Below are 21,929 nucleotides of genomic sequence, written 5' to 3' on the forward strand. Positions count from 1 at the left end.
TTATTTAAGTAGCCTTCTTCACTGTCTTGTACGAAATGATCCTCCAAGACCTGAGTTTCAATAAGGATGACAGAAGAGGAATATGCAAAAGCAATAGCTCCCAGAACTTCCAAAGTCCTCCATATCTTCTGCATACAAGTAACAGTTCCAGCATGTGTTACTGATATCCAACTGGCTTCTGTTGAACCTTCTGTGTTCTGCAAGGATGAATTTTGATATTTGTTTCTCTTCAGATATCGAAAATGCTATATGGATCGACGGGTACTGAATTACAGTCGTATACCTTAAAAAATTTAAATTTTCTTATATTTTTAAATATTTTCTTTATATTTTCTATTAATTATTTAATTTAGCATCCCCTGAAATTTTATAATTACACACTCTACATCTTTAATATAACTTCTTAAGTCTACCTCCCAAACCTAAAGTCGTGCGATCAGTCCATGCAAACAGTAACCCCTTAGATTTAGGTAATCATATGTTGGTATTACTTTTAAGCTCCATTTTGGAACATAAATCCCCAGGACCCCAACATATCCTTTGCGTAGAAAATGTGGGAAACTTTAGCCTACTAATTTGTAGCACTCCTAGAAACCCTCGTTTTTATGAGCTCAGCAGCACTACCAACAAGGTTGTTGATTAGGGGAAGGGAGGTATGCTCAATGGGTTAGGTATTCAAAGATTGTTACTTTGATTAGTATACTAATAAAAAACATCACATTTCCTTAACCAAAACTTAGTCCAAACATTAAAGTTAATATAAAGGTCAAATTATGATTTCAATCTCTCTACTACGTTCAAATTTTAGTTTGTCATTGTACTGTACTTTGACATGATTTGATCCCTCCACTTTTAAAACATCGTTAACGAGTCTAGATAATCAACATTGTATCTGACTTATCATGTTGATATAGATTATTCAATTAATTCATATATGATGTGATATTTAACGGTCGAATATTTTAAGTTTCTAAAAGAAAAAAGGGTTATGTAAAATTGGAGTTAGATAGATAATGTTGGGCAGGTAGGGAGATTTATTTGGACAACAAAATGGGGGGGGGGGGGCAGCATTATAGGGCATAGTTAATGCATAGGAAGGTGATGGAATTAGCTAAGTTGTGTGGAGATGACATATTGATTGCTTTGGGGAACCATCGCCTTCAAAACAAAGGGTGAATGCCCTCCACCTAACCATTCTCAACCCTAAACATCTCTATCTGCACCCACACCCTTCCATATTCATTAACTTCTATCTCTCACTTGTGCTTATCCTTTTATGATCATTATGATTCATGGGCTTCTCACCAAACTCTGTTAACTTTTTTCCCCACTGGCTAGGGGTTTGCCATCTTCAGCCCATGTGTCGTGTTCGCAAACCGATGTAATCAAATCATGCCTTAAAGATATTGGATTCCAAGAGTTCTAACAATATTTTTCATTCCCTAAAATGATTCCTATATCATTAGTTCAATCTTTCACGTGTTAATTGTTTCGCGACATAACAAAAATACTTGGTATCAAATTTTGTCTAACGGCAATCTCACCTCAATTTGTTAACAAAACCTCTAATGTTTTTTCTTAGTAGTGTAGATCGAGTATAAGATAGTATTTATTTAAAATATTTTTAAATTATTATTAACGCACACACTTACTAGAATATATGACCTCAAAAATAAAATACAGCCCTTTAATCAACGAGGTCACTCAATAGGTTCAAAATATCTCTAATGTTTATATATTGATTTGTTGTCAATTAGAATTACTTCTAATGTTATTTTATTGCTAATTTATTATTCTTATTACTTGTACCTTCGTTTTCTTTAATAAAAAGTTGAAGAATCACTGTCGTTGTTACGATAAAGTCTACTAGAAACTCCTCTATTACATTAAAAAAGTTATTTTAATTCTTTTGTAATACCCAAAATTGAATTTGATTAGGGACTAAAATGAAAAGTTTAAAATTTTCAAATTTTAAACTTTTCATTTTAGTCTCTAATCAAAAAGTTTGGGTATTACATCTTCTATTATTAAACAGAATATTTTAATTTATGTATATATGGAAAAATGAATTTTTCGGTCCAAAAAGGTTAATCTAAAATTAGTTGAACAAAAATGACTGATATAAATGCCCCTTGGGTCCTATTAATTTATAAGTGAATTGATCCTTATAAAAAGAATTAGACCATATATTTTGAAAGTAAAAAAACAATAATGACTAAATAGATTAAAATGGATTTTTATATAGTGTAATGACTAAATAGATTAAAATGGATTTTTATATAGTGTAAAGACTAAATAAACTCTGATCTTTGTCGATTAATGTTTTGAATAATCTCTTATGATTAAACAAGATAAGGTTAAGACACAAAAGTCTAAAATATGATATGATTCTTAAAATTAATACATGTAATAAAATCAATCATATTTGATTTATTGATTGACTAATTCAAATCATATTATAAAGATACGTTATAAAAATATCCTCACAATCTAATTTAATTCATTTATGATGTTGACATCTAAACCTTGATTCATCATTCATCAAGTGACATTGATGGTAAACGAAAAAATTATTTTCTCTAGAGGTTCCAGATTTAAACAATTGTATTTATAAGATGTGTGAATATTGTCGATAGATTAAAAAATCTAATACGATACTACTTTATAATCACCCTGTACTATTAAAAAAAATATAAACCCTAACAGTGTTTAAAAATGTAAAACATAATTTCAAAAAAAAATGTAATACATTATCTCATTAGACTATTTAATAATTGATGCACCATGAGAAGTCTTGAGTGTGCATTAATCAGACTAAGATAGACTGATAAACTTGAAAAGTTATTCAATAATTAGATAAATAAATTGGTATTTGAATGTAGTGTTGATTGAAACGAGACCATGCGTTACTATTGACTTCCGAAAGTAAAGTGCATGAGAAGCTAATTAAGTAATTATAACCCCACTTGACTTGTTATTTATCAGACTATTTAAAAGTCAACTTTATTTAACAAAGACATAATATCATTTTCCACTTCTAAACTCATTTCTCTAACAATTAAATTTTAGTTCCATTTTTCTCATTCAAGCCAATATAAAAGAAGTAAAATAAGAGCTTATAATTATTCAGATTATTTTAAATTTAAATTATTGTATTATTAATATTAAACAAAGTTAAATCTGATTTGGGTGTATATTATTAATTAAAAGTTAAAGTTCATAAATGGTCCCTAGATTATAGTATACTACTTTGTTGAGTCTTTTGACTAGATCAACCACATAATCCATAAAAATTTAATTTTAGAATTGTTTTATATGTATTTTTGTGGCACGAGTCTCTGTTTACATTATGTAAACTTTCTGACTAGCTCAATGACATAATGTAAATAGAGATTCAATCCATAAAATACAGCTGAAATGATTTTAAAATTAAATTTTATCATATCTCAGTCGATAAATTAACGTCCGATTCAGATGATCATCAAATTTTTAATGGAAAATGATAATTTTTGAACATATAAATAATCATATGACCATTTTATAACTTTTAATAGTCAGAAAACTCAATAAAACAACACTCTATAATTTATGGACCATTTGTGTTGTTTACCCTTAGTTAAATTGGGGATTGGTCCGGCCGCTGATGATAAGGAAAGAAGATGGAGGGTGATGGATTTGGGCCCACGAGGGGTGTGCGAGTGGGTCCCATTCCCCATCGCCGCAACAGCGCACGTTAGCATCCATCCTACGTCTTCCCAACGCTATCCAACTACTGCCCAAGTTGGTACCGTTTGGGATAGAGACGTTTCCCACCCTCTTACCGATTCCCCCTTCCTTTCCCCTTTAATTACAGAATATGCCATTCCCTCCGTTTCCCAATCTAAAAAAAATAAGGACTTATTGATTATAATATCCATAATCAAATAGAAAATAATAAAATATTTTGTTTCCTAACTCTATAAACCCATCATTTATTTACCATATCATAATTTGAAAAGCAATATTTTTTTAAAAATTAAATAAAAAGATTAAATTCATTCTATAATAACAACATTTGATCATTATGTAATCCATGACACAGCTAGAATTGTTTTCCTTCAAAAATACTTTTTTTTTCCAAATTGTGTAAAAATAGAAGGGTGAATTGGGAAAGACAAGAGGTCCTACCTTAAGACCGATGCATGTGATGTTGGTGGGAGTTGGAAGTAAACGATGGAACAATTATTAGCCTATTTTATTTTATTTTATTTTATTTTATATTATATTATATTAATCATTTTAACTATTTGTTATCTTTTAGAGAGAAAAAAAACTGATGGAACCTTCTAATGCCTCTACCAAACACCTTTGAAAAACAAGAAAAATTAATAATTAATAAAAAGTGAGTCCCTTTTTCTATATAGGAAGGGCTATTATTTTTTTTACAATAAACATTCAATCATTATGTTTGGTTTTTGAACTTAAAACGTCTAGAAATGATAATTATTTAATTAATTATTGAGATAATTTGATTCGTACAATATATCTATCATAATTGCAAGCACATACCAATGTAAAAGAATTAGTTAAAGACCCTATTTAGGGATTGTTAAATAAGATGATAAAATAAATGTCAACGAGAGAGATTAAATACAAATCTTAAAAAATTTGTTATAATAATAGGTGAAACATTTCATAATTTTTTAATAAAATAAAAATTAAATATGTAATTATTGTTGTGACCTCTTTGATTTTTTGGGCTTTCAATTGTTGAAATGATTTATAGAGACAACATTGGGAGAGTATATTAAGATACATCAAAATTTGGGATATATATATATATATATCGAATTATAAGATATAAGCAATATTATGTATTTGTATTTTTGTAATCTTATGTTTATATTAGAATATATGTTTCTCTCGTTTATAAAAATAAGACTGAACCACTTTAAATCTTACCTCTTATACATGTTCTATTTTACATTGATATCGTTTAGTTTTGAGGTTACAAATTCCTAACATTATCAAATATAAATATATGATTTTGTTAATTTACTCAAATTTATAATATTGTTATAAGAGAAGCTAAGTTGAAATTAAGTATTACCGTTAGAGCAATCACATTTGATCGGTTGGTTAAATTATTCATCTTTGATTTTTATTCTTTTAGATTATGGGCTCTAGATTCACTAAGGACACTTTCATTTCTTCTCCGAAAGTCTTCTCTCTCTAAATAAAATTAAATTTAAATTTAAAGTTTGTCAAAACGAAAAAAGAAATTAAATATTACCATTGGATTTGGTTTAAACATAAATGACTCTCATTTCATTTCCTTGTCAAAAATTAATCAACATCCTTAAACATCTAATAATTATTATTTTTCCATTTCATTTCAAATTTCATATTATTTTTTATTATATAAGAAGTATTATCTTCTATCTTTCTTTTCATAAATTATTAGACCTTAGCTATACAATTGATTAAATGTTTGGTTGGTATACAAATTCATGATGGACAGATTATTGCCAACTACTTTATAATTTGGTACGTTATCCCGTTGTTGATGGAAATTACCTAAGCTTAACGAGCTTTAAAGCCTTTAATGATATAAAATTCAATATATTTAAATTTATGTATATTTACAAAGAAAATTATTTAAATTTAAATCGTTTAAAAAGAATAATATTTTTTATTATTGAAACTGCTCATTAGTTTCAAAATTAATTATATTTATATTTGACATCAAGACATAATAAAAATAACAGGTTTTAAAATTTATGTTTATGGGGGACTGAGTTGAAGTTTGTGTCTCGTAAGATATCTCTAGAACGACGGTAGTTAACTGACATTATTTCATTTATGTTATGAAAGCATAGCTTTTATTAAAGTGAAGATTGCAACCTTTGCCTGCCTTCATCAATGCCCCCATCTTCTCCTTACCAAATTCAACTTCATTTTCTTTGTCTTCTTCTCCAATCCCCACACCATCGAAAGCTATAAGTGGATATAACGTGGCTAAGCTAGTTATGGAGAGTAGGGTTTTGATTTCGATTATCGTTGATATTTATCGTGATTGATTACAGAATTAGAATAGTTAGGTAGGTAGGATGGCATGGGCTGAATGATAAATGTTATTAGGGGTTGGAAGGTACATGGAAGAGATGTGTAGTTTCTTCACGCATTTTTATTGTTGTTGTGAATGTGGAGAGTGGAAGAAATAGGTTGCCCACCACTCCCTTCTTCCTCTTTTCTCATCCTCTCACTGCTTATCCATTTGCGTTCCCCAATATCACAACTAGACAAAACTCTAGATTATTATTATTTTGTTTAACCCGCTTATATCTTATCTATGCATCAATTATTTTGGATCGAATTTTGCAAAAGCCTGTTATAGAGTTAACTCCCCTAACCTAATTTATTCCATTAATAATGTCAGAGTTCAAACTATTAAGCAAAGGAATTAGTGTCTCGTCTCACTAGAATAACTTATTGTTGATAAAGCCTAAATTATTATTATTATTTGTTAATAAAACCCTAAATTATTATTAATAAAGTGAAACAGGAAAGAAAAAGTGGTTACATTATCGAATGAAAAACAAAGTAATTGCAAAAGTATGTCCTTGTTCACTTCAAATTCACATTAAAAAGAAGATGCATAAACATTCACCACAAATGATCATCTATGCTATTACTAAATGTATATATCGTGATATATAATGATCATACAAATTAGAGATATAAGAGAAGAAAATGAAAGAGATTTAAAAACTAATAACAATCTCCATATCATATCTCTCCAAATTTTTTGGGGGGTTTTGAACTACATAGTTAAGAATCCAATTTCCCTGTTTTTATTATTTCATTTCCAAGCTTCTATAATCCAATAAACCAGAATTCAACCCCAAGAAATCATAGCCACTGCTGCTGTTGCTACTGCTACTGCTGCGACCGGCACTACTGCGGATGCTACAAGTGCAGTCTTTGATGTTTTTAGCCCTTAAGCTGCAAATAAAACAAAGAGTTCTTCCTCCCGTGTTCAATGGCTCTGGTTGAGTGGTTTGATGGTAAGGAGGGCTAATTCTGAGGTCCAAATTCAAGTCTGGACACCTTTCTTGAACTGGGATTTTCTTTTCTTCTTTGTTGATGAATCCATTAGGGTTAATAATCTTCTCTTTCTCTTCATTGGCTCCACTGAAAGATATTGTTTTTACATCCGGTGAAGCCTCATTGATCGGCCGGTGAGTCGCCGGATCAATCCCTCGGTTCAATAGCTTCCTCCTAATATGTGTGTTCCAGTAATTCTTTATCTCATTATCTGTTCTTCCTGGTAATCTCCCCGCTATCAGAGACCACCTACACAAATCCCATCAAAAACCATTAAATTTTTTTCGAACAGCTACATCTTCACCGTGTGATCGAGCTTTGTCCATTCAAAAATCAAGCACTACATGGAAATCAAAGTTGAATACAATCATACATATACACTTACTTGTTACCAAGAAGGCTGTGCAGCTTGATAATGAGCTCATCTTCTTCCTCAGTGAAATTGCCACGTTTGAGGTCAGGTCTCAAGTAGTTGATCCAACGAAGCCTGCAACTTTTGCCACAACGGAGAAGGCCAGCAGCTTTAGGCAGTGAACGCCAACAACCCTCACCATGGGCACGAATATAAGCAATGAGACGGTCATCTTCTTCCTTGGTCCATGCACCCTTGTTCGTATGAGCTTTCTCACAACAAGGAGACCTCCCCATACTTCAGTAAACGCAAACCCTTTTCAAAACTATACTACCACTACAACCTACGTTTGCTGTTTTTCACCACTATATATATAAACATATATTATTATATTGAGAATTTGCAGATTAGATGCTTTTTAAAAGCCTTTTGACTATTATACTCGCACACAAACACAGAGAAAGAGGGCAGTGACCCTAATTTAGCTTCTAGATGTGAGTTGGTGAGGCAGGTTAGAAGGGAGTGGATGGTGGCGTCTCTCTTTTGATAGATATTAGCATCAATCATATATATATATATAAAGTTAAAGGGGGATATACATTAACTGTAGGGTAACCTTTAGGTAGGTGTAAAGTAAGATTATATTAAAGTATGGGTAGGACAAAGTGTGATATTTTCTCTCTCATCTTTTTTTATAATATTAAAAAATATTTATCATTTGATTAAATAATTATTTTAGTTTATATTCGTTTTTTAAAAAAAAAATTAATCTTCAACGTTTTATTTTAAAGAAAAAAATCCCTCTATAAATAAAAGTCGTTAATTAACAATCAATTAATATTCTAAAATATGAGTCTTTTTATCTTAAAATGAAATAATGAGGGTCAAATACTCTAGGAAAAAAGAATAAGAGTTAAAGTGATTACTTGATCAAACGTTACAGACATTTTTATCTTAAAATAAAATATTTGAGCCAAAATGCTAAAAAATATAGATAGAAATAATTATATTAATAAACCTTAAAGGTTAATTTTGGTATTATACATTTTTTCTCCTACTTTTGGCCACTTTGTCTAAACTTGTACTACTTTAGATTAATAGTATAGATTGGCTTTCATAATCTTTCCCCAACTCATCACACGAACATTTACCTGAATACATGCTCCAACCTATATATTTTGGATGTAATATTTAATATATGTTTTGATGAATGTTGTCTAGTTGACTTAAAAATCAAATCTTGAAGCAAAGTTAAAAGATGGGTATATTTAATGTGTTGATGGGAAAACATATGTATAAAGAATTGCCATATTGGTTAATTGGAGTGGGGATATGGGAAAGAAAAATGTACAAGTGGATAGGGCTATATTTGTGAATAAATCATGATAAATAGATGGTAGTTGTGGATCTTTATTCTATTGGTATACTAATACTTTTATCATGCATGAGAGAGAGAGAGGAGAGAGAAAACAGGGTTTCTAGAAGAAATGGGGTGGGGGTTCAGGGGTGATGAATGAGAGAGAGAGAGTAGGGAAAAGATATACTCCAAATAGTCTAACGTGATATGAGTGTGGTGGTGGTGGTTGTCTTGTTTGTGGGCTTTGGTCACCTTCCACTTTCCTTTTTATATTTTTTTGTAGGGGCGTGCTTTTATCTCTCCCAAAAATCTTGTGGTTTAAGTTTAGGGCAACAAGAGGTTAGGGATGGGAAAGGTTGATTCTTTTCACCCTTTTTGTTATCTTCAATCTCTCTACCTCCCACAAATTTGCATAATGATATTTAGGTTAAATTGTATAAGGAGGCTCCTATATTATACACTCTTGTAAATCTAATCCTGTTATATTTTGATCCTTTTTATGTTTAATTTTTAAAATGTATTTTCAATTATGGAGTAAACTTCTTCTTCTTCTTTTGTTAATTTTGTTTAATAATTTGACTTGGATTATCTTTTATGATGTATCATATTGTGGCATATACACTTTATCGTTTGATGTAATTTAAAAAGGTTAATAAAAAATAGTCTTGGAGTTGAATATGTGCATTTCTTTTTATAAATGTCTAAACTATAATATCCATAAAATTATAATTCAGAAAATAATACAAAGTTAAACATGCTTAAACTTATACTCTTATATGTTACAATGGTAATTATATCAATTAAAGATAAATAAAACTTAATTTGATTGAGGCTCCGGCTCCGTTTGATGTGTGGTTTTCTAAACGCATTTTTAATTAAAAATCGTTTTGACTACAAAATTAATGCCAAAAAAGGTAAAAAAGTAAAAAAAAAAAATTACGATGGAAACAGTGGTTTAAAACCAACCGAAGAAGCTAAGATTTGTAGGTTTTTCATTTTTAACTTTATATTTAGAAGCAAATTATAATTTTACCTTTACTAATGCATGGGCTCCACTCAATTATGTATTTACATTTTATTTTAATAATTTAATATTAACATCCTTAAAAAATATTACTTAATAATTTATTTCAATTACTTAAAAGTAAGTAAATTTCATGGTTTATATACTAAAATTCACTTTAATTTGCAATTACTAGTGTATTTTTTTAATATTCTTTTTGTCAAAACAAGTATTTAAATTATTATTTTGTAATAATTTTATATCCATATGTTAAAAAATATTGATAATATATTCTTTCTTAATAAAATATTTCATTTATAAAAATATTATCAATGAGTTATCTTAAAATACTTTTTATATTTTTATATTTAAGTTGATATATTTATATATCATAGTATTAATAAGTGTAAATATAATTTAAATTATATATATTAATTTACGACATAACGTCTATAATGAAATTTTATCTTTTCAAATTCACTTTTTAACAACAATCTCAATCAGTTAAATTTTAAATTATACTTTTAAACAATAATTTTAAAAGTTATTTTATACTGTACTTTTAAAAGTTATTTTTCAAAAGTTCTACCAAAGTGACCCTACATAAATTTGACTTTTATTTTGAATTATTTAAATCATTTCGAATTAGGCCCGTTTGATAATATTGTCTAAAAACACTTTTAGTATAAAAAACTCGTTTTGACCACGGAATTAATGTCAAACGGGTGAAAAATAAAGAAAAAATACGGTGGTAACGGTGGTTTCAAAACAAACGCAAAATCTAAGGTAGAATTTCTAGCTTTTTCATTTCAACTTTGCGTTTAGAAGAAAATTTATATTTTTACCCTTACTAATGCATGGGCTACACTCGATTATGTATTTACATTTTACTTTAATAATTTAATACAAAACTCCTTAAAAATAATTTATTATTTTAATAATTATTTTATTATTTAAAAATAAATAAAATTCATAATTTATATATTAAATTATTCATAGTGATTTACATAAAATATATCTTTTATAATTTTATTATAGTTTAAATTGATATAATTCATATATAATATATTTTTAAAAATTATTATAATTTAAATTGATATAATTCATATATAAGTATAAATATAATTTCAATGTTATATTTTACTCTTCTTGTTGTGATCTTCTATCTTTTACAAATTTATCTCTACTTTAAATTTTTAAAGGTTTACCGTTAAAATAATATTTTATTTTGATCCCAAATTGAATTTTGGCGTCGGTTCATGTTGGTGAGAACAAGTTTCTAGGGTAAAGGAGGAAACATTGGGTTTGGGGGGGGCGGAGGTTTTACCTAACTTTTTCAACATACCATTTTAAGAATTTTCAATCTTCTCCCCTAAATTTTTCTACTTCCATCTTTTTAACAAGAACCCACCTTTGCCTATCCATTTTGTGTTTGCTTGAATAAACAAATTAATTAATTTACATTTGCTGAAGTGCTCACAAAAGGGGAATAATAATAATAAAGACATGATGAAGATAATACGAGGAAGAAATTAGAGAAGGCTATAAAAGAACGGGTAAATTACACAGTTACTCACTGAGCTTTACTCTCTCTCCTATTTCTCTTACTTAACTTTTATTTTTTTCAATTTTCTCATTAAACTTTATACATTGAATTTTTTTATCACTCTGCCGTTAAACTTGTAACATCGTTATGACATGAAATAAATAAATGATTTCATAGATTATTTTATTATTTTTCGTATGACATGTCATGTTTTTATTAATATTTTAATATTATATAGGATTCTCAAATTATACACTCAAACCATAGATTCTAAAATTATACTCAAACCCTAAATCTCAAGTTATAACCCCTACCCCACCTTCCCTCCGGCGGCCGGTGGCTCATCACGGTTATATAAAATCCCATATTTAGTAGATGAAGAACGAACTATAGATGGTTATTGAATGTGAGTTTGAGGTATGGAATTTTGAGCCGATAGTTGGATTTAACCTAAAAATGTGTAGCGAGGAACTCGAGCTCCAATGACCACATGGTGCTCGCGAGTCACAAATAAAGCAATACCATTAGAAATGCATTAGAAAAGGTGCAGCAATCACCACTGAAATATTAGAAGGATATTCATTGTTTGCATTAGGAATGCATGTTGAATTTAAAAGCATCAAATTAATAAACAATGTAGTGATGGAGAAAGGAAAGAAGACAAATAGGAAGAGCGGGAGTCACCGTCCATCATTACCTATCCCACAGGTAGAGTCATCGATGAGTCACAGTACGCTGGTGAGAGGGTGAAGCTGTCAATTCCATCTCCTTCTTCATCCTCTCTCTTTTTCAGGGTATAATTTTAGGGTTAGAGATTTGAATCCCCACATGTTTATATTAACTAAAAACAAAATTATTTTATTATTTATTAAAAATATGACGTGGCCCTTTTAATATTAAATAATTCAATGTCATTCAGTTATTATCGAGTGACCTAAAAAATTCAATGTATAAAGTTTAGTGAGTAAATTGAAAACAATAAAAGTAAAATGAGTAAAATAGGAGAGAGAATAAAGCTTAATAGGTAAGCGTGTAATTTACCCCAAAAGAAATGATGGATCGAATATATACCTACACGCATTAATTGAATGGTGCCTAACCTGTTTCAATCGGACGGCGCAAATCATCATTATGGAAATCAGTTAGGTTGGCTTTTTAACCAGACGTCTTTTTCCCCAACCACATGACTCTTCTAAAAGTATACAAAATAAGACTTACTAAGTTTTCTTTTATTATTAACCGCTGGAATTATGGTTTTAGTTCTTCTATTGCACTCAAATTCTAGATCTCGTGCCTGTGTTTTACTTTGGTATAATTCAGACATTCTTTTATAATCAGATAATCCAAACGGATAGAGATAAGCATAGATGGGATTAGTTAATAAATTGAGTTGATAATGTCGTCCTTATTTTTGTAGCATCCAAATTAATTGGTTAATAAATTGAATATGAGTGGCTACGCAAAAAAACACATAACTATGACGAGTTAGAAAAAAAATTAGAATAGTTAGCAATGGTGTTATTTTTAGACAAACTAATATGATTATAAAAGTAATCCCAAATTTAAAGACAATACAGGAATTAAAACCATAATTTGACCTTAATAATCCAACCAAAAGAGAGTAAATCATGGGGTTTTATAACTACATGATTGGTTAAGGTCCTTAAAATGCGGGTAAGGGCTTGGGTTAAGGATTGCAATGATCAGGTTGTGATGACCATACAGCAGAACGTGGATATCATGTGCTTAGGTATTTAATTTGAACAAAGACTTGATGAACAAGAAGAGCTGTCCAAAAAGTGGCTCGATACCCTAACGTTACCTACCTACCTACCTTTTGGCTGTCCCCGCCATGTGAGGCTTTTTTTTTCCTATCAGTTTGTGGGGACTCTTTTAACCTTACATGAAGTTCTGTTTCAGATATCTAAATTCACACCTTACCTAAATTTTCTTCATCGTTCAAGTAGTTTGGTTGCCATTATCCATGGGAACGTGGAGGAAGTGCTGACCTGGTTGGGACTATGGATCATTGTTTTCAATTTTAACTTTGGAGATAAATGTTGTTCTTTTTAGAGAATTCGAGTTCGAAAATTATCCAATATAATGTTGTTCTTTGCAAGTAGCTTGGATCGAGAAGAGCTAGGATTGACCCCAAGTTCTGAAAGTTTCTTATGTGATTCTGCCATATGAATAGATTTTAAGAAAAATCACATGAAATAAAACGGTATTTGTTGATGGAATAAATGAGTTTTGTCTACCGTGAACGGTTTACTTTTTTTGATTTAGACGGAGAGTTGCGGTTGATGAAAGTACGATTGTTGACTAGTATTTTTTGTATTATAAAGGGTCATTCACAAGGAAGATGGAGAAAGGGAAGGATTGTTCTTAAGGATGTCAGGCCATTTCTTGATTGAATTTGAGGGTATTTATAGTGACTTTTAGTGCGTATATTAGTCATAGGTCGATAGAGTAGGTAAATCTTCTGATCAGACATTGGATTTCGCTCCAACTGATCATATAGGTTTATCAAGAATATTGTCTAAATGCTGTAATTGATTCAAAAGTTTTTATCCGAAGGAGCTGGATTCTCTGTTGGGAGGAAGAGTCGGTCTAAAGCTTTCGACTCACGGAAAACTGATATTTTTGGGAGATCATTCGCCTAGATGTAACGGTATTAATGGTTTAATTAAAGAGAATATCATAACATTAGATGATGCCAACAACTTTAATCAATTTAAGCAGATACCAAGCTAGGGAGTTGGGTACAAACTAGTCCAGGGGAATCGTAGCAGAAAAGATAATGGCATTTTGCAAAATGTCACCGTCCACCGTTCATAGCGGTTGGCATTAGACAGTGTTTGACCCAATTTGGCTAAACGTTAGACTAGGAGCACTCTGAAACATCGTAGAGAGACGCAGGTAATTCAAAAAAGGCACAGGCTAGTATCATGCTGGCCTGGTAAGTGGTAAAGCAGAGGGTCTTTATTACAGCACAACCCCCACTAGAAGCGAAGGTTGAATCCAGTTAGATGATATAATTACTTACCGCTCATATATTAGTTTAACCTGAATCGAATTATTTCAAGTAGGTACACAGCAGGGTAGGCTTTAGGTAAGATTCTGACACTTTTACCAGTGCAAAAGCTCAAATAGAACAGTAAAAGCAACATTCAGATCTACCAACAACAAGGTCTACCAAAAAAAGCAGGACAAAAAACCATATTAAATACTCGGGCAATATCATTATTAAAAAGAATAATCGTTCGATGTAAGTTGATAACATGTAGAAGATGAAATTTAGTGCAAGAATTGGTTATCATGATTTTCAACTCATTACCAAGAGCAAGAAATATAGAAACTTTTGGAATTTGTCGACGGACCAAATTGAATGAATATTCATATAAGTAGGTCTTAAAAACGCTAATGAATTTACAAAGTTTAACTCCAAGATAGGAAGAGAATGTGGTGATAGTTTATACACCATACCCCCTCCAGACAGACAAACTTGAAAGAAAAGCTATGAACAGTTAGTAAACAATCTAAATCCAGATCACATTTATTTGCTAATCAATTACTTTTATGTACTTTTTTTTTTCATAGTAAATTAATAGATTTCATGTCGGTTGGGAAAATAAATCAGGTGGCTAAACACAAATCAGTGTTCATAATTTTATCCCATTTGATGCTCTGATGTTTCTCTTCTTATTTTCTCTTACCAGGAGCAGAAATTGATCGTCAATGACGGTATAGAATTTCTTATCAGCCACTATCATTGGCAGATTGGGAGCGTTGATTTTCATTATTTTTAATAAGTATGGTATAATCAAAGAAAATTAAAATAAATCCGTGCCAATAGCAAATAATCTTCAAATAAAAACATTTTCAATTCAATCCGACAAACTATACAACATTATAAAAATAATATTAAAGAACTGTCCACCTACAATTGAAGCCCATACAATGCAAGTGTAGGTATCTTAATCGCTCCAAAAGCATCCAATCTTCTCAACTCATTGAAACATTGAAGGGTGAGTAAACTATCAGATCCTGCTTGATGACTCGACCCAGCAAGACGAACCACGTTCAACTGTTTCGCCGCTTTGTCCAGACTACCCAATAAACGAAAACACTTGAAGGTATGTTTGGCATCGAATATTTTGTCGCCAAGAAGATACACCAATAGCCCCATAAAAGATTCTATGTCATACGGAAGTGGCTGTTGAGTTAAAATCTTCACCAAAAATCCGAAGTCATAAGAACCATGGAAGGCCATCCACGTTGAACCTCTGAAATATTTGAACAACCCTAAATTCCAGAACATGGTAGCAAAATCTCTTGAATCAATACCCTTCCTTCTGTTCTTCCCACAACTCTTAAAATTGAACTCCCACACGTAGCAAAACGGAGTATCAAAATCCGGCAAATCACCTTCACAATCTGAGAAGGTTAAACCCAATTGAGTCATGTCCAGAATATCAACATTGGATTTCATATAATGATAGGTGATATGTTGGTTTCCCAATACGACGATTTCTTTGTCTGGTTTGAAAACAGTATTTGGAAATTCAGTATCGATTGAAACCACAGGATAATCTTCAACCACACTTTGAATTAACCTAAGTTCATATTCCAATTCATCTTCAAAGACTTGTCGTACGATAACAGGTTTTTGAGCGAGCTCCATGCTTTTGACTTGAAGGAAGAGTTGCAGTTTTCTTAGCACGGCAAGGAGGAGTTGAGTTGAGTTGTGTTGAAGAGAACGACCATGAACTTATTGATATAGTGTTGTATTGTCGTGACAAAAGCAAACACACGGTCCGACCATAACCCTGAGTCTCAAAATTATTTCTTTATTTAATTATTGAGCATAGCTACAAACACGGGATTTATAATTATTGAATTGTATTTGTATGTATAAAATATTAAATTTTATAAAAATAATATTTAAATTAACATGTAATTTAGATCCGGGGTGTACAAAAATATCCCATCTGAATAAGCCGATCCATTGATGATCCGATCTGATTCCCCGCCCCCCGAATAATCGGATCAGATATCCAATTAAAAAATTGAATATTTAAGATCGGATACGAATCAGGAAAATATCGATTTTGGATTACCCGAATTATCTGAAAAACATTGGACCTATTTAAGATTGCAATAAAATGATTCCAGTGGAACTGGTTGACCTTGTCTCTTTAACTACACTGAGAGTTAGGAATATGTCAGACCTTTCCCGTCTTCCAGATGGGTTTGAACAATTTCCAAGAGCACTAAAGCATCTTTCCATTTCCAATTGTATTGGAAAGATTAATGGAAGTTCTCCCTCTTCATCACTAGCTGGAAATGAATGTTGATTATTTAATTTATTAATAGTTTTATCCTAAAATTTTATTTATGTTTATTCACATAAAAATTTTACGTTATTAATATATATATGTATCTTCTCTCAAAATTTCGATTTGATAACTTTCTTATATATGTACCTTCTCTCATAATTTCGGTTCGATAACTTCTATATTTCTTATATATGTATATAAAATTAAGATGTCCCAAATCGTTTTGAACTTCCATATTGCCAATAAATCATATAAATTGTTATACAAAAATAATAATTCGAGACGAAATTAAACTTAAGAAAATAAAATAAAAATAAATTAAACTTCTTAGAAATAAATAAAAAATAAATGGAAAGAAAAATACTCTTTTTCGATTGATCTATTGTTCGAAAACAGTTGAGGCATATCACTACACAGTTTTTTTGAGACAGATTTCCGATCACTCCGCGATGCTCGAGATCTTTTGGTCGTCTGTGTGATCATTGAACAATAACACAAACTTTCTAGATCACAAACTATTTCTTTTACCTATCATCGAAAAATTAAAAGAGAAAAAATATTTTTCAAAGATTTTTGAACTTCTAGAATTTCGAGATCTCAAAACTTATGTTTAGCTAACTCAGTATTTATAGGAAAATTTTAAATGAAAAACAATTTTTCCGAAGCAAGAATATTGTATTCCAACAGAATATAAATTCGTAATAGTATATTCATATTTTAATTGAATATAAATTCATAAATAATATATTTATATCTAAGCAAACATAAATTTATAAATCCTTAAATGATTTAAAAAAATGATGGAGTTAACGATTAAAAAGATTTTAATTGAATATAAATTCATAAATAATATATTTATATCTAAGCAAACATAAATTTATAAATCCTTAAATGATTAAAAAAATGATCGAATCGATCATTTCAACACCCCTACTTAAACCTAAACTATTATAATTGACATTGCTACAGAGTTAGAATTAATTGCCAATCACATAATCATTTTTGCTTAAATTTTATCATATTTTTAATAGAATCTTTTAATTAATCCTTTGGTAAAATAATGCCATATTAATTGATATTTAAAGTAACGGATGCAAATAATAATTAATAGAAGTGGTAGGGGGAAATAGAGAAGAGTAAATATTCTTGTATTGTTGGAAACTGCACGGCTGAATAGCAAATTGAGAGCACTAACATCGACTTGTAGAAGAATAAAATCCCAATTATTTAGAACAAAGCACTTGGACAGCCAAAGTCTTGGGTGCATTAGGAGGACATGCACCATTTACGTTACCAAATTCTGCTGGCTCCACTGGGATTTTGCAGGTTGATTGCCCCAAGCAGTGCTTCTCAACCACTTGCTTCGATGCCGGAGCGGTGCAATTTCCTTGAACCAAGGCTCCGCAGCTTCCGAAAGGATCTCCAAAGCTCGCAAACTCGACTGCCGCGATCTTCTTCTGGTCAGGACATGTCAGTTCAGCCTTTGGTTTCAAGTCATCCACCAGGGGTCGGACGATGCCAGCTTTGTTCTTGAACAACCGAGGAGACGGCGGGTGGAATTCGCTCACAACACTACAGATTGTGTCCCTGTTAGCCGTGGATATGTAGACATCTTTAGGGGTACCCTGCTCTTCCTCGAAGATAACAATCAGGTTGTCTTTTGGCTTCAGGAATGACCGTGGGATATGGTACCTGAAATTCAATTACAATCATTAGTTTATTTCTAGTTCATGTAGTCAAGATTGTTTCGTAAACGGTTTCGGGTTTAGAGTTTACGTACTCGGATTGAGTAGTCTGTTTAAGAGGAGAGAGGTAAGACATCCAATATCTTCCAATGTTGTTGCCATTGATCCACACCAAACCTTTACTCATACCAATCATTGTAATGAGAACCGGATCGTTTCCTTCTGGTGCATCAAAATGCCCCTTGTACCATGTGATGGGTCCTCCTTGGCCAGGCTTGGTCCACTTAACAGACTTGGAGCCTTCTTCGGTAAATATTTTCTTCGCTTCTCCTTCAATTCCAACCTGATGGCTCCAACCCATTTCGGATATGTCAACTGTACCCGTGTTCATACCTAGGATGGTGACAGAACGAGGCCCTGCATATCTGTGTTCCATGTAGGCTCCACTATCGGGAAGTCCCACCACAAAACTCAAGAGAGCAATGTGATTAGTCCCTTCCTTGAAAGCTGCAGGTTTCTGATAAACAAAGTTCTTCTCGACTTTTCTTCCGTGTTCACTGCCGATGTATTCACCATTGACAAAGGCATGGAGTCCATGGCCCTGACTTGCAACTCGTAAAACTGGGAGAATATCTTTCTTCATCGGCAAGTCACGTTCACCCAAATCAAGTTTAGTTATGTACCATAGGTAGTCGGTTGTATCTTTCGTAGTTATCCAATGCTCCAAAAACCCCGGGTACTTCTGTTGACCTTCAGTAGGAGGGACTTCCCTGTACATCTCCCAGTTAAAGTCCTTGTTTGCAACTTCTGATCTTGCAAAGTTTCTCGCGTTATGTTGCGCTGTGATCTGTTTCGGGCAAGCAAGATTGGTTACTTACTGTGCAAGTAAAGTACAAAGGTTTGGAGATTGTAGACATAGGGACATTAGACATATAATGAGGGGTCAAGAATTAAGTTTACCTGGTTAGTGTTGAAAACCACGGTCTTGCAGTCCGGGAGGAGACTGATGGAACGAGGTGGCAGGAGATATTGCTGGCCCTTGAAATTGATTGTTAGTGGCTGATGAGTGTTATTGTTGGCCAAGAAAGCTGCACATACTTGAGTTCCAGGTTGCTGCCACACTATAGTCTGCATTGCACATTATACCGATATCAAACCCCCAACCAAAAATCCACTCGATTAGTCTATATAAATGCATGCTTACCTCTAGTTCTGGACCAAACTTTTCAACAGTTGAAGTCCCCCATAATAGAGCTCTCTTGCACAAATTCAAGGCCTTGTGAACATCCTTGAGATGACCCCATTTTGGTTCCCTTATAAGACCTACAGCAACATGCGGGAATTAGCTGCATAGAACCATCCAAAAAATTTGTTCTGAACCCTACCATATTCATCAAGAGGGGCTTCATCATAGTAGCGAGTCGTTGTGAACGAAGAGCTCGTTCTGCCAAAGTTTGTGCCACCATAGTACATATAGTAGTTAACCATGCTTCCATTTTTAGAGAAGAAACGAGCAACCGAGTATGACAAATCTTCAGCTGATCTCTGGGACGGTGGATCCCCGAATACTCTAAACCTGAATCAAGACAACCACCGGATTAGTCAATACACACCAACATACTCGGATTTAGTTTAAACCACTTAATATAAATCCCACTACTTACTGTGTAGTCCAGTTCTCAGTCCACAATGAGGGCTTGTTAGGCTTATTTGGACCATAAAAAGTATCTCCACAGTGCCTTCCATTGCAAGTATTGATCTGAAGCACCATGTGTATATATTACTACTTTGTTTTTCCGTCTTATTTTATCTGTGTATATACATAAACTTACAATGGGACCTGGGGCTTCCCTTTGCTTGCACATGACCCATGGGACTTGAACATCCTGGCCAAGCGCCATTTTTGCAGCCCACTGAATGTAGCTCAAACCTTTTTCTCTGTATGCGAGCTGAATCGTGTTGTACTCGTTCTCGATCTGTGCTAAAATGATTGGCCCTCCTTGTGGAGCAAACAACTTCTTCTCCTTCAGTTTCTGTATAATCATAGTGACGTACCTTTGCATGTGTTCCTGCACAAGTTAAAATTTTCATCAATTATGAAATCTTGTACTATTATCATGAATATATATGTATTTGGAAAAGGCCCATTACCTTGAAAGGTTCATTATCAGATCGGAATATAATGTTGGGGACCTCTCTAAGCCAATATGGTAATCCTCTGGGGTTTTTTTTTTTATAAAAGAAGTGTCATTTCAATAAGAATATTGAAATAGATTCTAGAAAAGGTTGGGAAGTTCGAATCATCGTTACCCATTGTTCCATTCGGCCTGGATAAAGGGTCCAAGTCTAACGACTGCATACAAATTATTCTGATGAATCAACTTGAGGAACTTCACCAAGTCATATTGTCCCTCGAAATTTAACTGACCCTGAACCGGTTCATGTCCGTTCCAAAACACGTACGTCTCAATCGTGTTGATACCTCCCTGCTTGGCCTTTTGAATCAAGTCCGGCCACATATCCGGTGTGCTACGAGGATAATGGATAGCTCCCGAGAACAGAAGCTCCCTTTTGCCATTGATGATCAGGGACCTTGCGTCATACGTCACGCTTGCCTGGCCTTGAACCTTGATTTCGTCTTCGTCCCCTTCCTCGGCAGCATTTCCACCATAAGCGACAAAATAAGCGATTAGCAGCGTCAACAGAAAGAATGTCGACGGGATACGGCCGGGGTTTACCATTGGGTTTTATGCCAGCTTGGTGGGAGGTGAGGATTATGGTAGAAACTGAACGAGCCGAACTCTATTTTTTTTTCTATTGGGAGCCTCTTTGTCTTTGAAAAAAAGGAGAAGCTCATCTTACAACGGACATAAGAAGAGCCATTTATAGTGTTGGCGTTATGCTATGCCAACTATTTTTACCCTTTGAACGTTACTGGTTTTGCGATTGTTTCTCCAGAAAATCTGCTATCTTTAGCACAAGTTTGAATTTTGAGTTGAATACACATATGTCGCACCCGTCTTTCGGTTGGGCCCGGAATTGGACTTCGACTTGAATAAAAAACATTAGAACCGTCACCGATCATTTATTTTTTATTTTTGTAAAAAAATTGGTTAAGCTTTAATCTTAAATTATCTATGAAATTAAGCCTCGGACATAAATAAATATCGAAATTGTATCTATTATTGTTATATAGGCATAACTAATTGAGGTTCAACATTGTCATGTCACCATATATCAATCAGATCAATTTATTTATTAACAGACCTCACGACTCACTCGTACAGATATAATTTATTAACAATTCCACTAATTAATGGGTTAATAAAATTTTAGGGGATTAGATGAATTAATTATGATAATTTTGACGGAGTAGAAAGAAAAAACCATTACAATTAGATATACAACCACATTGATCGTCCTACAAATCATTCGGTATGTTTTCTACCTCAATTATAGTGATGATTTTAGAAAAAACAAAACAATTACGTTATTAAAATAGAAAAAAATAATAGTGGAGTGATTCAATGTATAGTTTACCCATAGTTCTATGATACTATT

The 21,929-nt window shown here is 32.3% G+C and overlaps 3 protein-coding genes across 3 annotated transcripts; all 3 read right to left on the bottom strand.

Moving 5' to 3' along the window:
• Positions 1 to 6,655: 6,655 nt before the first annotated feature.
• LOC120145041 (myb-related protein 308-like) lies at positions 6,656 to 7,988 on the bottom strand. Its single transcript, XM_039158952.1, has 2 exons — positions 7,472 to 7,988; positions 6,656 to 7,335 (listed from the first exon to the last, which is right to left on the bottom strand). Exons 1-2 carry the CDS (start codon positions 7,732 to 7,734, stop codon positions 6,837 to 6,839), a joined length of 762 nt encoding a protein of 253 aa, XP_039014883.1. The 5' UTR covers positions 7,735 to 7,988; the 3' UTR covers positions 6,656 to 6,836.
• Positions 7,989 to 15,209: 7,221 nt separating this feature from the next.
• On the bottom strand, positions 15,210 to 16,141 carry LOC120145362 (probable CCR4-associated factor 1 homolog 11). Its single transcript, XM_039159217.1, has one exon. The coding sequence runs from the start codon at positions 16,026 to 16,028 to the stop codon at positions 15,285 to 15,287; it is 744 nt and encodes a 247-aa protein (XP_039015148.1). The 5' UTR covers positions 16,029 to 16,141; the 3' UTR covers positions 15,210 to 15,284.
• Positions 16,142 to 17,880: 1,739 nt separating this feature from the next.
• LOC120145104 (beta-galactosidase 13-like) lies at positions 17,881 to 21,124 on the bottom strand. The gene is made up of 9 exons (XM_039159001.1): positions 20,679 to 21,124; positions 20,520 to 20,586; positions 20,201 to 20,437; positions 20,033 to 20,127; positions 19,754 to 19,944; positions 19,573 to 19,691; positions 19,329 to 19,496; positions 18,464 to 19,215; positions 17,881 to 18,375 (listed from the first exon to the last, which is right to left on the bottom strand). Exons 1-9 carry the CDS (start codon positions 21,107 to 21,109, stop codon positions 17,907 to 17,909), a joined length of 2,529 nt encoding a protein of 842 aa, XP_039014932.1. The 5' UTR covers positions 21,110 to 21,124; the 3' UTR covers positions 17,881 to 17,906.
• Between the last annotated feature and the right edge of the window lie 805 nt (positions 21,125 to 21,929).

The sequence above is a fragment of the Hibiscus syriacus genome, unplaced genomic scaffold (assembly GCF_006381635.1).
Source record: "Hibiscus syriacus cultivar Baekdansim isolate YM2019G1 unplaced genomic scaffold, ASM638163v2 tig00110893_pilon, whole genome shotgun sequence".
Lineage (NCBI taxonomy): Eukaryota > Viridiplantae > Streptophyta > Magnoliopsida > Malvales > Malvaceae > Hibiscus > Hibiscus syriacus.